The 18,748-nt window shown below is 50.9% G+C and overlaps 1 protein-coding gene across 3 annotated transcripts in view; it reads right to left on the reverse strand.

Moving 5' to 3' along the window:
• Positions 1-18,748, reverse strand: part of LOC120235359 (nebulin related anchoring protein) — a 70,953-nt gene that overhangs the window by 18,657 nt on the left and 33,548 nt on the right. For 2 of the 3 annotated variants that reach the window (XM_039237656.1, XM_039237655.1), the window contains 12 exons: positions 17,088-17,186; positions 15,876-15,980; positions 14,644-14,751; positions 12,682-12,993; positions 11,537-11,641; positions 8,654-8,752; positions 6,837-6,941; positions 5,982-6,089; positions 5,327-5,440; positions 3,255-3,452; positions 1,495-1,599; positions 124-222 (listed from right to left, as the gene is read on the reverse strand). In XM_039237656.1, coding sequence (XP_039093587.1) covers positions 124-222; positions 1,495-1,599; positions 3,255-3,452; positions 5,327-5,440; positions 5,982-6,089; positions 6,837-6,941; positions 8,654-8,752; positions 11,537-11,641; positions 12,682-12,993; positions 14,644-14,751; positions 15,876-15,980; positions 17,088-17,186 — 1,557 coding nt within the window. The remainder of the gene's footprint in view (positions 1-123; positions 223-1,494; positions 1,600-3,254; positions 3,453-5,326; positions 5,441-5,981; positions 6,090-6,836; positions 6,942-8,653; positions 8,753-11,536; positions 11,642-12,681; positions 12,994-14,643; positions 14,752-15,875; positions 15,981-17,087; positions 17,187-18,748) is intronic. The other variant, XM_039237657.1, reaches the window with a different exon arrangement.

The raw sequence follows: 18,748 nt of genomic DNA on the forward strand, positions 1-18,748 counted from the left end.
TCTTTCCAAACCCCCACGCAAACACGCGTGCTTTTCCCCGGCCCCCACCCCACAAATATTCACACATATTTTTGACAACCTAACAGTTTTTAAAAAGCCCATTCCAGAGCCCTCCAATTTTACCTCGTTGGTAATCTGGTTACTGAGTTTTGCGTGAAGGAGGCTGGGAGTGTCTGTCACAGCTGTGTACTTGAATGACTGGGGGAGCTGCCGGTACTTACTCTGAGGGAAGAAGACGACTTGGTTAGGCATCAAGCCAGAAGAAGAACAAGCTTTATAAGCACTGGGTATAAAAGCTCACTTTGCAAAGGCTGCCAGTCTGTTCCCCTGAATCCAGTCCGACACCTGCTCTCGTGACCTTGGAGCTCAGAGGCAGGAAGATGCAGAGGACAGGACGGACTGAAGCAGATGCTTACCCACAGGAAGAGGAGAGGAGATCTAGCCGTTGCCGTGAATGTGAACGTGACTACTGAAATTTGCATTTTGCTCCGACCTTTGTTTGATGGAAGCCCAGAGCCCCTTGGCTCTGGGAGTGTCCCAGAAACAATTGTGCAGCTTAAAAAAAAATACTGATTGCCTGCACCCCACCCCGGGAGACCAGGATTCATTAAACCGTCAGTGGGCCCAGACCTCTGTATTTTGTTTTAAGCTCCAAAGACAATTCTGATGCCCCACTAGGTTCAGAAACCACTCTCTTTTGAGATTTCACTGGAAACGTAAAGCGCAAAGTTCAATCTGAACTCCCACGGTGAGGCCAGCTCCGTTTTCTCAGAGCTCCTCATCAATGTGTGAGCCCACCTGATACTTCCAGTGCCCTCCATCATGCCCTCCTGTCCTTGCATCCACAGTGAGTGGAAGTCCCAGAGCCTTTGCAGGTGGAAGTAAGATTCCTCAGAAGCTCAAAGCGCTTAGAATTCTAGACTTCTGTATTTTTACCATGAAATTATCACCAAGCTTCTAACAACCATTTCCCAGCCACCTGAGAAGCACAGTTGTTTGGAATATTAGTGCCAATCCTCACAAAAACTAAATGACAGAGGCAGGAGTATCCCCATTTAACTGACTGAAAAATTGAGACTCCGAGAGGGCCGGCGACAGACTGGAGGTCACACAGCAAACGAGCACTGGCCCAGGATTTCAGTCTTCATCTGTTGGTCTCTGAAGCCTGCCTTTTTGTCATTGTACCACAGGGCTGCTCTTCAAAGGGACCCTAGGGTAGTAGATCTTATGAGTCAGGGAATAATTCTTATGTGTTCATAGAGGAGCTGGCTTGATATTTGCAAAGCTGTCTTAAATGGCATCCAGTCTAAATGGAGAATCTATTAATAGAAGAAAGACCCCACCAGAGGTTATGCAGTGAACGGTCACTGTTAACAGTTAACATGTAACTAGCTTCAGTAGGAAGAAGCAAGCTGAATACTGGGGAGCTGAATGCTTTTTTCTCCTGCAGAAATAAGCCGGATACCCCTCAGCCCTCCAGGGTCCCCCGGTCACCTCACTGATGAGTTCAGACGCCTTCTTTCTCCCTTCGATCTCTAAAGTGCCTGGAATGACACAGGGAACGCCTCGCATGAAGTTCAGGTCTGACCGGTACAAATTCTAGAAGAGACAACACAAGGAATCAGAGAGGCCCAACTCACAGAACAAGGAAGCAAAGAGAAGCCGGAGGACCCACAACAGAGTAATGTCGTAATTAGAACTCGAGGCCAAGCCAGTCTCTCCAGACAGGTCATCCTCACACACAGGGCCACCCAGGAAGCGTGTACAGGGGAAGCAAAAATGTAGGTCAGCAGAGAAGGATTCTGCTGTCACCTGTCTCCTTAGCTTCAGAGGGAGGGGAGGCCGGTTTTTATCTTCATGGGGGCTATCAAGACATAACCACGGGAGTGGATTGTGGTTAGAAAGTCAGTTGTCTGGGGGCAAATGTGGAAATGACGGTTTAATAGGTCTTCTGAAACAAAGCCCAGCAGCAGAGGGTGGCATTAATTAATCACGGGTTAAGAAAGACCTAGTGAATGAATCCAGACTCATCTGGCACAGGCCCCTCTGTCTGGGTAGGGCCGAGTGTGTGCACCTGCGTGATTTGGGCTGACAGTTTAAAGGGTCCCCAAACTCACTCCCCTGCAGCCACCGAAGGCTGGCCATTGCTGCCTTCCAAGTGCTGTCACAGTGAGAGGCAGGGCAGGCGAGGGCTCCGCTCAAGTGACACATAGGCCCTGAGCTGAGCGTGACAGCGCTGTGGCCCTGCCGCCGCTCTCGGGTTCCTGACAGTTTTTGTCAGCCGGTAAACACCGTGCACGGGCGGAAAATTTGAACAGACGACAGATACCCAGATCTGAGTGTCCTTTTGCTTCCAGGCACCGTCCAGGAAGCAGGTTTTGTGCGGTGCTTTGCTTTCCAACCGCAGCCCGTTACCTGCAAACCCCATAGCGCAGAAACCTAGAAAGGCAGGCAGCGGGGGTGGGGGGTGGCGCCAAACAGGATGCTGTCACCTGTGGAAGGGAGACACCCAGGATCTCACTGGGAAAGAGGTGATCCTCGGTGCTCCCCAGTACTCTCAGGCCACCTGCTTCAGAAGACAGGTGGCCTGAGCTTGAAATGCACGTGCGAGGCCCCTGGAGGTCTCCACCACTCGTTGCGGGGACCCAGGAAGCATCGCTGGGAACTGGGTGCCCTGCCCTCCTCTGCACACTCTCCTCCGCCTAAAGTGGGTCCACTCGGACCCCAGCCTCTCCTAATAGAGCACAGCCTCCCTCAGAAAACGGACAGCCTGGGAATCCACGAAGCACTGAGAAGAGCCCCCAGTCTGACCCGAGTCCGGAGGCTATGCCCTTGGCAAATGTTGAACATGCAAAACATGTGAACTGAGGGCACCTTGGTCAGACGCCATCTAAGTTCAAGTGTCAGCCCCCGTTTCTCACTGATAGTTGTGTGATCTTCGGCAAGCTACCTGTTTAACTCCTTTGAGCCTCACTGCAATTTATAAAATGGGGTAAAGACTCTTGATTTGGGGTAATTCTGAGGTTTAAATGAGATCATGCGTGAAAACGTAATGTTTAGAAACAATAGATGCTCCCTGTTGCCAGTAGATCTGTGGAATCCTGCTAGGCAGGGACAGCGTTTCCAAAGAAAAGCCAGGTTGAGGATCTGTCACCTCCAGAATCCCTCACAGCCCTGGCAGGAGCTTGCGGGTCACTGCCTCATGGTCAGATCTGAGAAGATGGAGCCCTGAGCAAGAGGCCAGGTCCCCTTACCTCGCTTTGCAACTTGTGCGCTTTCTTGGCACAGCTGAGCCTCAGGTCTTCGGCCAAGGAAGTGTGCTGGGGGAGCGGGTGTCTGTAGTCCTGGTCGCTGGCCAGGCTCTGAGCCTTCTTGGCATGCACCAGGGTCACCATGTCCAATGGCAGATGGAAGCGTGCCTTGGAGACCTCAAAGCCTTTCTTGTAGTTCACCTAGAGGGGCAGACAGAGCAGCAGCGGCTATTTCAAAGCCACCATTCGCACAGGGGCCATCAGGGAGCACAAGCGCAAGGCGGTTCTCTCCCCCGTGAGCCCCAGAGACACTCTGGCAGGGACCGGCTTACTCAGCAGGATTCATCTCCAAGTCCCCACACCACCCTCAGCCCTGGAGGTCATTGACTTAGATGATGAGGGCCTATGGCTGCCCCAATAAGGGAAAATACAGAAGCTCAAGAGACAGACATCACAGCAGTGATTCCCTTGCTCGAGTCTGTAGATCCTCTCATTTTCCAGAGGCAAGAAGGTATGTGGCTGCCCTGTGCCCTGCCCAACAGTGCTTCTCCCCATCACCCTGTCCGGTTACAGTTTACACACCGGGGACTCTCTTCTCGGGCTTAGCCGATGAGGTGCTTCTTCCTAGGCATCAGATGACATCCTAAGAGGTCTGGGGGCAGGGGCACCTGGGTGGCTGAGTCAGTTGAGCATCTGACTCTTGATTTCGGCTCGGGTATGATCTCACTGTTCGTGAGTTCGAGCCCCGTGTTGGGCTCTGAGTGGACAGTGTAGAACCTGCTTGGAATTCTCTCTCTCTCTCTCTCTCTCTCCTTTCTCCCTTTTCCTCTGCTCCTCCCCTTCTCACTCTCTCAAAATAAATAAGCTTTAAAAATTTAATTAAAAAAACAAATCTAGGGGGCCAAGAGCAGTGGGTAGACGCTTGGAAAACCAGTTCTGAGGGATGGGAATTCCCAAGAACCCAGCAGGCACGCTGAGGAAGGAGAGGACAGGCTCCTTCCAGACAAACTCCACTGCAGTCCTCAGAGAAGCTGCCAGAAGGTCTGCGAAGCTCCCTCTGGGCTTTCTTGGGAGTCAGATGCATAACTGGCACCTCTTCCACCCCTCCCTTACCTCCTGCTCCCATCTAGCATCCTCCCCTCCCCCTAGCATAAAGCCAAGGACGATTCATGTCCAACCCCACATTCTGCGGTCAGCACCTCAGCCCAGAAGTGGGGGGTGGGGGGGAGTTAGAAATGGGGAAACTGAGGCAGAGAACAAAATGGCAGAGAACACGTGAAGCTGTGGAAAGAGCATGAGATGCAGGGCTGGAACCATATCCACTTTCTAGCTGATCCTAGACAAGGGACTGAGTCATTCAGATCTAGGTCTTCTTATTCGTGAACTAGGATGGGTAAGACGAGTTCCTAAAGATGGTTCGACGGTTAAGTGAAACACTGGGTGTAAAGGTGCTTAGTCCTCCGTAACACAGTGGACACATGTTAGGTTCTACCACCACCATTAGCCAGCGCACATACGTGCAAGGGGACAGTGTATGCACCCTTGCACCACCATCCAGAGGGTGGAAGGCACGGGCTGCGAACTCAGAGGTTTCCAGGTGCCCAGGTGATAGCACCAGTGAGTAAAGCAGGAAGTGAGGGCAAAGGAGGTGGCTGCCTGACCAGGAGAGCATAGATCCTCCTAAATGGAGCTCTCAGGAGTTAACCTCCACTGTAGCCTTAAGGAACCCAGGGCCAGCTTCTGGCTGAAAGTCTACGACTTTCATGCAAAATGTTCCACTTTTAAAGGTTTGCAAGCAATTCACTCTGCGGACCAAACAAAACAGCTCTGTCATCCACAGGCCCCCATCTGTGGCCCCTGATCACATCGCGGAATGGCCCAAGGGAGCTAAGGGGTCATCTAGTTCAAACTCTCACCTGCGGAGGAAGAGGCAGAAGCCCAGGAGAGCCAAGGGATCGGACAAAGGCACACAGCTAGTGAGGACAGAGCCAACAGTCACAAGGACAAACAACCCGTGCTGGCTGGATATTGTTAGGTGGGGGCCCCCCGGTTCCGCTGCATTTTCTCCTACTTACTTCGCTCTGCAGCGAGCTCGCATACACTGAATGTGCAAGGCTGATATCGTCTTCCAAGCTCCGGGAGCCAAGCATCTGCCCTTTCATTTTCTCAAATGCCTCTTTGTATCTGTACTAAAGGGAAAGAGAGCGGGAGAGAGTAACAGCTCGGGGACAAGGGACACGGAATGGGAGAGGTGGGTATTGGGCGAAAATGTTTTGTTCTTTTGACAGTGACTGGGTGAGTTAAAAGAAAACGCGCAGGAGTCGTCAAAAGGCCTATTCTTTCATATGCAAGACTCCCAATGACTAAAGGGCTGGGTATGAACTGGCGGGAGGTGTTAGCACTTGGGCGGCCCGCGCACAGGAAGGTGGGTGCATTGTTAACGGTCTCTGCACGCGGACTCGCTTTAGGAAAGCGCCTGGTGGAGGGTGCATTTCATCTGCCCAGGGTCCAGAGTTACAGTCCGGCATTTGGCTTTGTACCCCGGCTAGGGGATTTTTTTTGTTGTATGCTATGTTCTTTCTCACTGGTCGTTATCAGATTGCCCTAACACAGTCAGGTGGGAAAGCAGAGGACAGTATCCACAGGCAAAAGAAGGCAGGGGTTAGGGGCAAAAGGAGTAAAAATTGGTTAGTATTAAACATTGACACAGTAATGGAGGTGGACGCTCACATCGCTTATGACTTCGCCAGAAGCCTTTGCTGCCTGAAACGGAATGGCATCCAGTCTCAGCCTATATCCGCCGTCTCGAAGTTTGCTCCAGGACTCCTTATAACGTGTCTGTTGGGAAGATGTGGACAAATAAAGACCTGCATGTGATCTGGTGGTTCTGAGATCCTCAGTACCAAGATGGGCATCTGCTTTGTTATTGGGTTTTCTCCCAGCCCCCAGCTGGAGTTAGAAATCACTCTGTCTTAGCAAAAACCAGGAAAGAGTTGGAGCCTGCTGGCTCACGGGAGGGAGAGTTTAAGAGCTGGAGCCTGCTGGCTCACGGGAGGGAGAGTTTTCGGGGGGGGGGGGGGGGGGGGGGCTTTAGAGTCAGACACACCCAGATTTCTCTGAGCAGCACGCTGAGTGGAAGAAGCAGGCAGAAGGCCGAGTGTGCATAGATCTTTATGTAAGATAAGGAGAACACAGCTGTTTCTATCAAAGAACAGGGGGGAGGGGTTGTTGATCAAGGTTACGGGAGGGAAGGGTCTCTCCTTGGCATGCCGTTGGATGCCCTCACCTACATCCTGATGCTCCCGCATTTCACCCCCTCAGTACCAACGCCCTTTGTGCTAAGGCAGTGTTCCTAGACTCATTCTTGTAAATGAGCTTGACTTTCTGGAGGACCGCCTACCTAACCCGCAGAGCTCAGCATGAATGAAAGCAAAGGGCTCCTTGTTCCAAAATATTACAAATTTCAAGATGGTGACCGCAGAACATGAAACTAAGCTCCAGGCCCTTCTGAGCACAGGCTGCCTGCATTGCCCAGGTCCCTAGGTCCCCCGGAATTAAAGCCAGTGTCCCATCTGCCGGCCTCACCTCACTGATATTCATGGCATTCAGCTTAGCCAGGAGGACTTCAGGGAGGTCAGCTGTCTGAGTGTAATGATGCTTTATGTTTTCTCCTTGTTCCCTGTATAACCTCTGTGGACAAAGAGAGGTTTTGCGTTAAACCCAAGAGGCTGCTCCACGTGGCCATCGGCCAAGTGACACTCCGGGAGACAGGGACAGCTGTCACCTCCCCATGGAGACAGGATCTTGGGTCCCCTGCTACCTGGATTCCACAGCCGGCACGGTGACACGGGCTTCACTCCCTCCCAAGCCCCACATCCCAGCTCAGAACATGACAGGCTGAAACCTGCCTCTACATTAACACTCTACTTGTAGCATAAATGCTGACATGGTGTCAGAAGATGAGGTCATGTTAACACCTAGTCATTTTGTTATTAACCACAAAGCACGGGAGGGCGTCAAAATTCAGAGGCATGAAAAGAGGCCTCTTCCACAGGCAACGTTTGGACCTACTTCAATCCCCACTCCCTTCCTCCATCTTGAGGATTCCTGTGCTAATAAGTGTCTCCCGGGTGGGTCTGGGGTGCCATTCACGAGGAACTCTGATTTGGGCTTACGACATCCTCGTAGTGATGACACGAGGTTGGCATCGGCCACCAGAGAAAGTTTCTAACCCGGGCTTTTCCATCCCCAGTCTTGGTAGCTGTGTCCAAAGTTTCTACGTATCACAGCACTGCCCCCTAGAGTTGGTTCGGGTAAGGAGGGAGCCAGTGTCATTTTTCCTCAGGCAAAAGATCCTGTTGGACCATCTGTGTTTCTCAGAATTTAATTTGCTTCTGAGGGGCTGCTTGTCAAGAAAGTATAAATTCCTAAACCCTTAAGTTTGTAAATCATCCCGTAACATATTCTGATAGGCATTCAGGACGTTTCCAAATGCCTGTTGAAAAAGGCACAGCCAGAATAATATAGTCAATGGGGAAGCAGGAGAGATCCTTCTGAAACTCGTCCCCACCCAGAGCTGTAAATTTTCTTCGAGGCAAGTCGAATGCCTTGAGGATATCTACAAGGCGTGTCCTCCCTGCCCAAAGACCCGTGGGCCTCTCTCGGTAGAATCGGCCAAATGGGGTTAACCCGTGTCCTAAAGTGAGTTTTTTTAGGACCACATCGTTCAATTCAGTCTCCAACGAAGGCCGTGCTGTGAGGACAAAAGGCCAGATCTCAGAATCAGGTTATAAAGTTAACGTGATCATTCACCAGTCCGGACTGGTGAAATATTTAAGAAATACGTGTAAAAAAAAAAAAAAGTTAACGTGATCACGTTATAAAGGGAACGTGGGACACGACTTCACTGTTAGTCTCGTGCACACAAGACCCAAATCATTTCCAAAGTCTCTGGGGGATTTCGGAGGGCAAGGATTCCTGCCTTCCTGCCCTCGGGTCCCAAGGAGCCCTAGCAGGGGCTGTGACTTCCAACTACCAAGAATTTTCACCCCCAGCGTTCCAGTGCTGGAAACGACACTTTAAAACAAAAGGGGGGGGGGGGGGGGGGGGGGGGGGGGGGGGCTCCCACCACAGACAAATCTTGAAGACATGCAAATGGGCAGACAGGAGAGCATGAGGGCAGTGGGGTAGCTGAGCCCCACTTGGCATCTGAGGACCAATAACACCCCATTTGCATCCTAATGAGGAAGCACCCCTGCTAAGGTGTGCCTCCGCGAAGGACAAGGAGTTCCTTCATCCTGAGAACAACAGAAAGAGCAGGGCAAGGAGCCCTCAGCTTCAATCGCAGTGTTGAAAGAAGAGCCCACTCTTAGAGTTCATAATGTATATATATTATCACTTACATCCACTGCTTGGGTATAACTAATTCTGGCCTGGACCATCTCCGGAGTGTCTTTAATACTGGTAAACTTCAAAGCAGCTGGATGCTGACGGTACTTCTTCTGTTGAGCAGAAAAAGATCAAAGCTGTGAATTTTGTGCTGCTCTTTCATGCCATTTGAAAGGGAAAAATCATAGGTTGCTTGAGATTAGAGTGAATTTGTGAACATAATTATTATTCGGCTTCCTCCATCTTTATATCCTCGGTGCCTTCAGGTTAATATTTGTTTCAATTTAAGAATAACCTCATGTCAATTAACATTAAAGTATTTCTACCTGGTGCAAAGAAACTATCGCAAAATTAGGTTATCCTGGTAAAATACTGTGGGATGTACGCTTAGGAAAGGATTCTCTTTATGTGTTTTAGATATTGTGTTGTGGTTGTTTACATATCTTCATTTGGGTCTCCCAGGCAAGAAGGGAAGTTACATTTATCAATCGAAGCTTGCTGCTTTCCTTCCACAAAAGGACTTGGCAGAGATTATCACAGTCAAAGCCCTTGCATTTAGCAGTCAGGGATCATAACTCTCCAATCACTTTAGAACCTGGTTCAGTGAACGTAAGCAAGAATTCTTTAGAAAGTTACAATAATGAGAAGGAGGGCGTTATTATTGAAAGGGGTGATGATACATTTTGAAAGACCGGAAACAAACCAACAGAATCACCAAGAATTCCAACGCTGGCAAAGACCTAGATACCCAATTTTGATCCTAAAAGTCATGCTTAAATTAATTCCTATTTTTTAAAATGCAAATACATTCCCAGGAGACTAGAACCGTTGCATTCTTAATGGAATTGTGAAGTGCATCTTTCCTCAAATCAAAGAATTATCTTATAAACACTGCCTCATTTCCTGATTTTTGTGTCCTGGGTTGTTTAAAGACACGGTTCAGTCTCCAGCCACCTCTGTTGTGTCACCTGTTGTTGTACATAAAGTTTTATTGGAACACAGCCATGCTCATTCGCTCACACACCATCTATAGCTGTGTTCATGCAGTAGTGGCAGAGGGGAGTAGCTGCAATTGAAACTGTGTGGCCCACAAAGCCGAAAACAGTCCCTATCTGGTCCTTTACAAGATAAAGTTTGCCGGCTCCTGCTTTAAGGGACAGGCATGTGCGCATTTGTGGTTTTTTGCAGCAGTGTGTGGCATTCTGTCTGAAAATGAAGAGGTCAGCCAATTTGACACGAAACTGGAAATGCGCCAAACAGAAGTGAGGTGATTAGGGAAAGTTGCTGAAAGATTTTCTTGGCTTATTGAAGTTTGAAGACTGGTGTGAAGCATGGAAGATAAGCCAATTTGTTGGGTAAGTCTGCAAAATGAGGTGGAAAATTAAGCCCACTGTGGGATAAACAGTTCCAGAAAGATCCCTTGGATGCCAGGCTTAGATGCATGAAGGAATCGTCTTGAAGTCTAAATTGTGTGCATAATTTATTTTCCACATCCTTTTATGAGTGGGCCCGATGAGAGCGGAGGATCATGAGTCCTCACACCTGGATGTGTGCTGCTACAAGTTTCTCAAAATCATCCTTTGAAGAAGGCCTTTCCTCAATCAGACTGAGCTACTGAGGGGAGTGTCCACTGAGGTCTCAGGGTCTTCTGAGCCTTGAATGTTGATTAATATTTCCTAAAAATTAAGCCAATCAAAATGTACCCACTTCTGGAACCAGCTCTGTGACATGTCAGGTTAACCGGAATATTCTCCCATGGGGAAAATATCAACGCTGGGCAGGTGTGTTTGAAAACCCAACTTAGGTGTCTTTCTCTTTCACCTACACGTTTAGTAAGAAAGTATTCTCAAAACAAAGTGCCAGGAGGTTCACCACGAAGGCTACCAGGCCCTGTGGTGACGGCCATGGTGATCTCCCCATGCACCCGCCCCCCCACCCCCCATGGAAGTCTAGAAAGACCAGGTTACTCTGAAGGCAACTAAAAACATTCTCGCTTGCCTTCTGAGCAAGTTTCTCCCCCAACAGACATGAACAGAGGTAGGATTTGGGTTGTTCGAGGATGTGCAGCCTCCGCTTGAGCATGAGGCAACGGCAACTCCGGGGCGTGTCTGTCCAGTGGTTCTCCACCTTTCGGCGGCGCCTGGAGACAGTCTGGGTTGTCACAACTGGGCAGAGGGTGCTACTGGCATCTAGTGGGTGGAGGCAGGGGTGCTGCCCAACACCCCACATGACTTGGGACACCCCACAACCAAGAGTTTTCAGAACGTAGACAGTTCTGAGATTGAGAAACCCTGATTGAATCTTTAAAAGATCCGTTTAATGGAATTCTCCTAAAATGTGAGCAGAATGGCTCTTTGCAGCACACCATCACGCCTTAGGGTCCGAGGGAGGCTGCAGGTACACAGCAGTGAGATTTAACTGGAAGTGAGACCCTTCAACAGGAGAGCCCCAGGTCACGTGTCCTGCACCACGTGAATATTCAAAAAACTGTTTACACTGTGGTAGAAAGGAGAGACAGAGAGAGAGAGGAGAAAATGTGCATAAAGTCACGGAAAGAGCTTTCCGGGTGCAATAAATGCATCTTTTCATCATCACTCCCTTGTTGCTTCATTAAAAAGGTAAGTTGGTGGGTAGCAATTGAGCTCTTTTTGATTGTCATTATTATTCATAATATCATTTGTCACCCACTTTGTTTTTGCCAGGGCTCTATGGGCCCCTACTGGTGTGTGTTTGGTATGTAGTTTCCCTCTAATTACCAGCCCTAGTCTGGGTTTCCAGGCCTTTCATGTAGCTTTGCCTTTTTCTTTGCCTTTTGAGTGGAAATTATTTTAATTTTATACAGAAATGCCACACGCCTCGTGCAGCCGGGCCTGTTGCCCGCTGTCAGGAAATCTCACCTCGCTAATGAGTTCTCCTGCCTTCTTCGCCTGCTCCACATTTAATGACCCGGTGGCGACCCAGCCCGTGCCTTTCATCCACTTGACATCTGCCCTGTATTGGTTCTGACAAAGGAGAAAGGGAAAAAAAGGCAGGCCATTGTTTGGCGCGCAGACATTTAAAGGGCTATTAACGGCTCCCAGATGTCGCCTTGGTGCTGGCTGAGTCAAATTAGATGCCGCTTTTGTCTTACCCATTTCTGCACAGTCACAGGTAGGGCTCCAAAATGTCAATTAATCTCCCCTTTAATTGGAGCATCCCGCTGCTGGTGGCCTTAGGCCCCTCCCACCGGCGCCTGGGGGGGGGCGGCGGGAGGGGCAGGAGCAGCCTCGTCCCTCATTAGGGAAGAGGGACGTCCTCATTGTCTGCTTTCCCCGTTTTCTTGTTTAAAATGACAAGCAGGGGAGAAGAAAATGAGAACTCACAACGGAACCCAGGTGGGGAGCTATTTGAGGGAATTTCACAAGACACCCGCGGCCTCCCACGGGGCCGATTCCTTCCAATACACCTCGGTGGGGGCGGGGGGTACTTCTCATTTCTTTGCTTGCCGGGGAAGGCGTCGTTTTAATGGAGAGCCATCTAAATGGACGCTTCTCTAAAACTCGAGAATCACCCAGAGCCCCAGAAACCGCTCTACCAGGAAGGGCGTGTCTATACCGCCCTCCGCACCCCTGCCTCCTCAGCGCACCCACCTTCCTGCACCAGAGCCCACTGAAGATGGAGGAGAACGGTGCCCGGAGGGGCACCCGGGAGAGAGGGGAGAGGCTCTCAGGGGGGCGTGTGCCCCCTTTCTGAAAAGGACACTGCCAACAGGAGGATGGGAGATGCTCTCCCAGAACAGGCCACAGTTACCAATGTCACTAATATGTCTCCCCCCTGCCCCCGCCACAGTAAAACGAAACAGGGAAAACACATGGCATAGCATCCAAAGCGGGAAGAGCTCAAATAAAGGTTAAATCATTAGGAAAGCTGAGCTGCGTCCCCCACGCCCCATCCCAGGACCGGGAAGCAGGTGTGTCGGTGGATAAACTACCGACTTGGGAAGCTGGGGAAAGCCGTTGCAGCGAGGCTGGCACACGCGGGCATGTGCACATGCGGAGCTTACATCGCTCTGTAAGCCGTACGCCTTCTTGGCCCATTCCACTCTCATGTCTGTGGGCAGGGCGGTAAAGTGATGAGATGCTGTTTTGTAGCCTATGCTGGTGGCTAGATGCTGAGCCTTGCGGGCGTGCGCGAGGTGGGCCATGTCCAGGGAGACGTGGCACCGGGATCTGGCGTCCTCGAACCCCTTCTTGTACTCCCGTTCGCTCTGCAGCTTGGACATTTGCAGCGAGTGGCTAATTTGTGAATCCCCTTGGGCATCCTTCGCCCCAATCAGTTTCCCTCTCGACCTCTCATAATCTTCCTTGTACTTCACCTGAACAGGAAGAAGAGAGTGGGGTATGTTAGCATCTCCTAAAGGCATTGTTAACTTTCGTGAAAGTCCAAACAACGCCATACAACAGAATCTTATTAGAATTAGTGTCACAGTTGACTTCCTATCATTGAACAGCGAAATAAAATATTACTCATTATTTCCCTTTTCACCTCAGCTGCCAGGAAGCTCAGAACTAAACTGAACGCTCAGCTATACAACAGTCTATTCCCAAGTTCCTGGTGATATTCCATCTGTTGTCTGTATTCTTTAACCTCACTTTCTCTGGATATTTTTTATGTTTTATTTATTTTTGAGAGATAGAGACAGTGTGAGCAGGGGAGGGTCAGAAAGAGAGGGAGTTACAGAATCCGAAGACAGGCTCCAGGCTCTGAGCTAGCTGTCAGCACAGAGCCTTATGCGGGGCCCGAACCCACGAACCATGAGATCAACCGTGAGAAGTCGGATGCTTAACCGACTGAGCCACCCAGGCGCCCCTGGATTTATATTTAAGTGGTCTGTTGTGTCCTTTCTGGGAATAAATGAAAACATCATAAACAAAAAGTAGTCAGAAATGAAAATAGTACAGAATAGCCAAAATACCGCTGCTGTTTGAGAAAGGGGCTAAAATTACAGAACGGGGGCATCTATAAACATTTAGGAGTATGGGGAGCACAAGGGAGCATATTCGCTTAGAAGAAGACCAATAGTAATAAGGATCAGAAGAAGAAAATGTATATGGAGCTGCCTTAAAAACTGTAACAGGATAACATTATCAGGAGACCTGGGCTCTCCTCTCACCTGCGCCAACAGCGAGAGTATCCATAGCTGCCGCTGTTTATTGAATGCTTACTGTGAGCCAGGCATGGTGTAAACCCACGCCCTCAAAGTGCATCTGCAGACCAGCGCTGGTTCGTGAGCTCTTACCAGGAACGAGATAAGGACCTTAGGTCAGAATGTAAATTGGCCGCATCCCCAAGCCAGTGTTTAGTTCAGCTGATCTCTACATAGATTCATAAAGAGAAGTATACGCATGTGCGTGCATGTCTTTCGGAAGCAAGACTGTCTTGATGCAGTTAGCGGACTTTGCCTTCCACTCTGGCCTAGGCTCCTTATCTCACATCAGACGCCCAGTCACCAGCACTGGACGATGGAACACTCAACACACGTCAGTTCATTTCACTTCTTCATAAGCATTTTGCAACTGCCAATTTACCCATGAGTTAATTGAGATTTTGAAAGGTCAAGCAACCTTCCCAGAGTCACAATGCTTAACGGGATGGAGCTAGGATTTTATCCAAGGTCCATCTGACACCAGGACCTGTACCCTCGGTGGCTGACAGGCCACGACATCCTTAGATAGTCCTGGAATGTCTCTGGGCATCAGTTTACCTGTCACATAGCCGTTTAGAGTATTACTCACGCTGCTCCCACTAACATGGCTTCCCCCTACCGAAAACCGACGTGTGGCAAGCAGTGTGCTCTCGGCTCTTACAGGATGATCTCACTATGAAGCGGTCCTATTTATCCCCACTTTACAGATTGAAGCCTGACGCTCAGGGAGATTAAGGGCCTGTGCAGACCCTTTCTGACTCTCCTAGATGGAAAACAGCAGGACTCGCAGCGCCCTGTACAAGCTGAGCGCCCACTCACCTCGCTGGCCAGGTCCCTGTTGGCTTTGGCTGCCAGGAAGGCCAAGGAGTCAAGACGTAGCTCAAAGCCTTTCGCCTTCTGGTTTTCCCAGCTGCTCTTATACAGTTTCTGAGGAAATGGAGGAGAAAAGAGGTCATCTTCCTGTGGGAAGCCTTCCCTAGACTCCACGACACTCCCTCCAGGAGGCCGACACGGATTGCGTCCTTCCACAGAAACCTGGGAACCTGAATACAACCAGGCCTCCTTGTTCCTGCCTTCAGGCCTCCTAACACATGGGCCTTCAGTCAAAAGAAGCTGAATTTGAACTCCAGAGGCCTTGAAAAACACTTAGGAGTCTCCATGGAGGTCTCAAAGACCTGCCCCAGGTGGAAGAGCATTGCAAAACGCCCAGCAACATTTCTGAAAGGTTCCCCACCCCCTGCGCACACATCCCGCTCAGCCCAGCAGGTGCTGCAGCTGCGTATGGCCGTCTCCCTGGCCCCAGCCTCTCGTCCACCTGGGGCTGGTCCCTGCTCCTCCATGTCCTTCCCTGTCCCCACCTGCAGACTTCAAGTTCTTTCTTCTAAAGGCTCCCTCTCTATGTGTGTGAATCAGTTTAGCCCCTGTCGCCCCTTCTAACGATCCCCGCTACCCAGGACTCAGATCAGGACTCCAAAGGCCTGGGAGCTGAGCGGGAGAGCTGAGGAAGGCCCCTGCTAAGAGACAGGGAGAAGAGTTGGGGCCATGCACGCTTTGTGTCCGCAGGTCACGGCTGCCTTGTGCACCCTGCTTCCAGGGCTTTCGGTATATCAGCTCCTTGAAGCCTTGTGACAACCCAGTGAGACAGAAACTACTGTTACCCTTACTTTACCAATGGGTCAACTGAGTGCAAAGAACTAGCCCGGGCCGCACCCCTAGTAAGTGGTAGACCCAAGGACCAAACAAACCCAAGCAGTTTGGAGCCAATGCCTTCAAGTTCTACCGCCTTCTAGCAACGCTCTACTGCTGTTCGAACGGCGACCCTGGAAAAACCACTGCCTCCTACCCCGTTATATAGTGAGCGGTTCAAGTCTCCCGCCAGCTCATTCCTAAGGAAAGTGGTCCTTCCCTTCCCCTAAAACGCTGGCAGGGAACGAGGTCCGGGGGACGAGATGTTTATGACAGATGTGTGGAACCCCAGGTGACACAGCACGGTGACCAGGCGCCTATGTGGGAAAGCAGTGCCTACGGCCGCCCCCTCTCTCGGGCCATACCTCACTGAGATTGGCAGCATTGACTCGGGCCTGTACAAAGAAAGGCTCGCCTTCGCTGATGCTGTACTGATGGACAGACTGCTCGTTTCCTGCCCTGTAGGCCACCTGCAGAAGAGAGCACGGGGTCAGGAGCAGGTGGGGGAGGTGCAGGGCATCGCTGGGGGGTCTTTCGATCTGCTTGGCGCTTCTGTGACCTGCATGGGGGGGTCCGCTACGAAACCCGCCCAGACCAGACGCTGGCCAGCAGAAGACCGCAAATGACGCTTAAGGCAGGAGGGGTGAAGGCAGAAGGTGAGGCCGTGAGGAGCTGCAAGAAGACTGCGGTCAGCGGACCAACCGGAGAGCATCGCCAAGGTTCCCGTCCTCACACTTTGCCCTTGAGAAGGCACTGACCTTCCCAAGCTGTTCCCACATATGCTGTTCACGGCCACAGAACCTAACCCACCGGAGGCCTCAGATGAGCCCAGGCTCCCCGAATGAGAAAAAGAAGAAGCAGTCTCTGCCTCCTGCACCCCCCATCATCAATCCCAACGCATTCACAGGTACTGACACCTGGAAAGCGAGCAGTGACCCAAAAGACAGCGGAAGTGAACATCTGCTCCATGAAAAACTTACCCCTCGGTTCTTTCCCTCTGCCCTTCCCTCCCACCCCCCAATTTCAGTTTCCGAATGGTGGCTTTCCGCTGACCCTGAGCTCTGTTGGCAGCTTCCTTTCCGGAAAGTGTACCTGGACCTTGAGGAAGAAGACTAGGAAGGCCCCGGCCACCCTGTATAGCTGCTCCGGCACGCGCTCGGTGCATGTGCACAGGAAGTGCTGAACACTGATGCGTAAGTCACATACGTGCTGTTTCTCTACCACGCCGCCCATGTTGCAGCCTGCATCACCCTCCTCAAAGAGAATTCTCTACTGGCTGCAGAATTACAGAGTCTTTGAAGAGACACAGGAGGAGGAGGAAGAAAGGAGAAGAAAGAAGAGACTTGGCAATGCCGAGAGCGGAATGAACCACGTCAGTCGGCACCTGTCCTCACAACCAGCACAGAAGGGAAGTGCAGGAAGGCAGGGAGGGCTGGGGTCCAGTGCCCGGAGACAGCCTGTCTACAGAAAAGGCTCTCTGGCTCCTGGGTCGTGCCTGGGCAGCACCTGCTGTTGTCTCAGAGATGCCCAGCCCATGACACAGCAGCACGATGGGGAAAGGGTGGCTCAGGACTCACATCACTCTGCAGCCCCTGGCTCCTCTTGGCGTGTTCCATCTGGGAGCTGTCGGCCACGCTGGTGAACTTCAGCTCATCCACCCTCTGCCTGTAGTTTTTCTGTTTGCAAAGAAAAGGGACCGAGTAGCATTAGGATTTGGCTGTCCCCACCACCATAACCGTGCTTACATCCACACACACACTTTCAATGACCCACACATCTTCTTGGGCAGGTGGGGGGACAGTTACAGCTGGTCCTGCAGCTCAATCGGGACCACCCAGCCCTGAGAAGGCCTGCTCTGTGAGCCTCTTTTAGTTGCTACTCTTGAATGAGGACTTGAATTCCTCCCTCAGGAAACCCTATATTTCACCTTAGGCCCTGGGATGCATCCATTTTATAAATCGAGCTCTGGCACAAGAAAAGTGAGGCGGAGGGAACTTGGGCTTTACAACCAGGAAGACAGAGGCCAAATCTCGCCTCTGCCACTTTCCAGCTTCATGACCTTGGGCATCTCTCTTAATCACCCGAGCTGCTCTTGCTACAGTGGTACAAAAAATAGAAGCTGTCTCAGTCTGGGGTGGGGCAGAGGCTTCGATGCTGTGCTTTCCTGAGTGGAGTCCTTGGACGCAGCAAGTGCTCACATCAGTCGTCACCGTGGGGCATGGTGCCATCATGATTATCCAAGGATCACCTATGCTGTACAGAAGGGGGGGTGCCAGGAGCCACCGACGGGAGGCTGGCGGTCAGGTGGGATTCACCCTCCCCATTTCTTTGCGTCCCAGATCCCCGAGGTCTTGTCCTTACAGTGTCCCCGCCTTACACTCACAAAGTAACTGGCAAGATTTCAAATGTGCTAATTCTGTCTCCCCATAGGGACTTCTTGTCCTTCCCGGAGGTTAGTTCCTCTGGCTTTTCCACTGGAGGTGCCAAAGTGGACGGGAAAGGCGGCTGCCAAGGATGGCTTTGCTGGAGCAGAGGCTTCATGTGGTGGGGAGAGCCAAGATGAGCCCCGCCCCCCAGTGCTGGCACCCCCTGAACCCAGACCAGGGTTTGGAATATTGAAGACTCCAAATTTCCCCCCTTTAGGAAAAAAAAAATTCTAGAGAAAGTATTCCAAAGAGACTTCTCATTTTCCTCTCTCATTCCAGTGTGCTGAATGGGAACACTCCTACACCACATAACCGGAGGAATTGCCCTTCCAATGGAAATTCCTGATTATTCCAGGCTCCGTAATTGGTCAAATCATAAGAACTGAGGAGCCAAGAATCCACCCCGTACAGGGCACGCCAGAAACATAAAAAAGGCAAAGAGAGTACTGTTTTCCTGACCCTTGAGGAGCTTAATAATGAGGAGGCTGAGGAAGTGAGACAGATGGAAATTCTTAAGGCTGGAGGTCAGCTGGCTGGGTCTCCTCACCGCACCTTTATCCAAGACAAATGGGGCTTCAGCTTTTCTACCTGGAGTTCTGCAGGCCTGAAAGAACTGAGTCACAGGAACCCTAAAGCGTTACTCTCCTTTGTCTACCTTCTTTATTTCTATATCCTGACCTTGAGTGTGTCTGTGTCTGAGAGAAGGATGAGCAGTGGAAAAATAAGAATCGTTCACAAAACGGGCTTCGGGGATGCAATACCGCCTAAAGGTCAAGAGCTGGGGCATCAGGCCCAACACACTGGGACAGAGC

This window comes from Hyaena hyaena, unplaced genomic scaffold (assembly GCF_003009895.1).
Source record: "Hyaena hyaena isolate Hyena2069 unplaced genomic scaffold, ASM300989v1 scaffold_128, whole genome shotgun sequence".
Taxonomy (NCBI): Eukaryota; Metazoa; Chordata; class Mammalia; order Carnivora; family Hyaenidae; genus Hyaena; species Hyaena hyaena.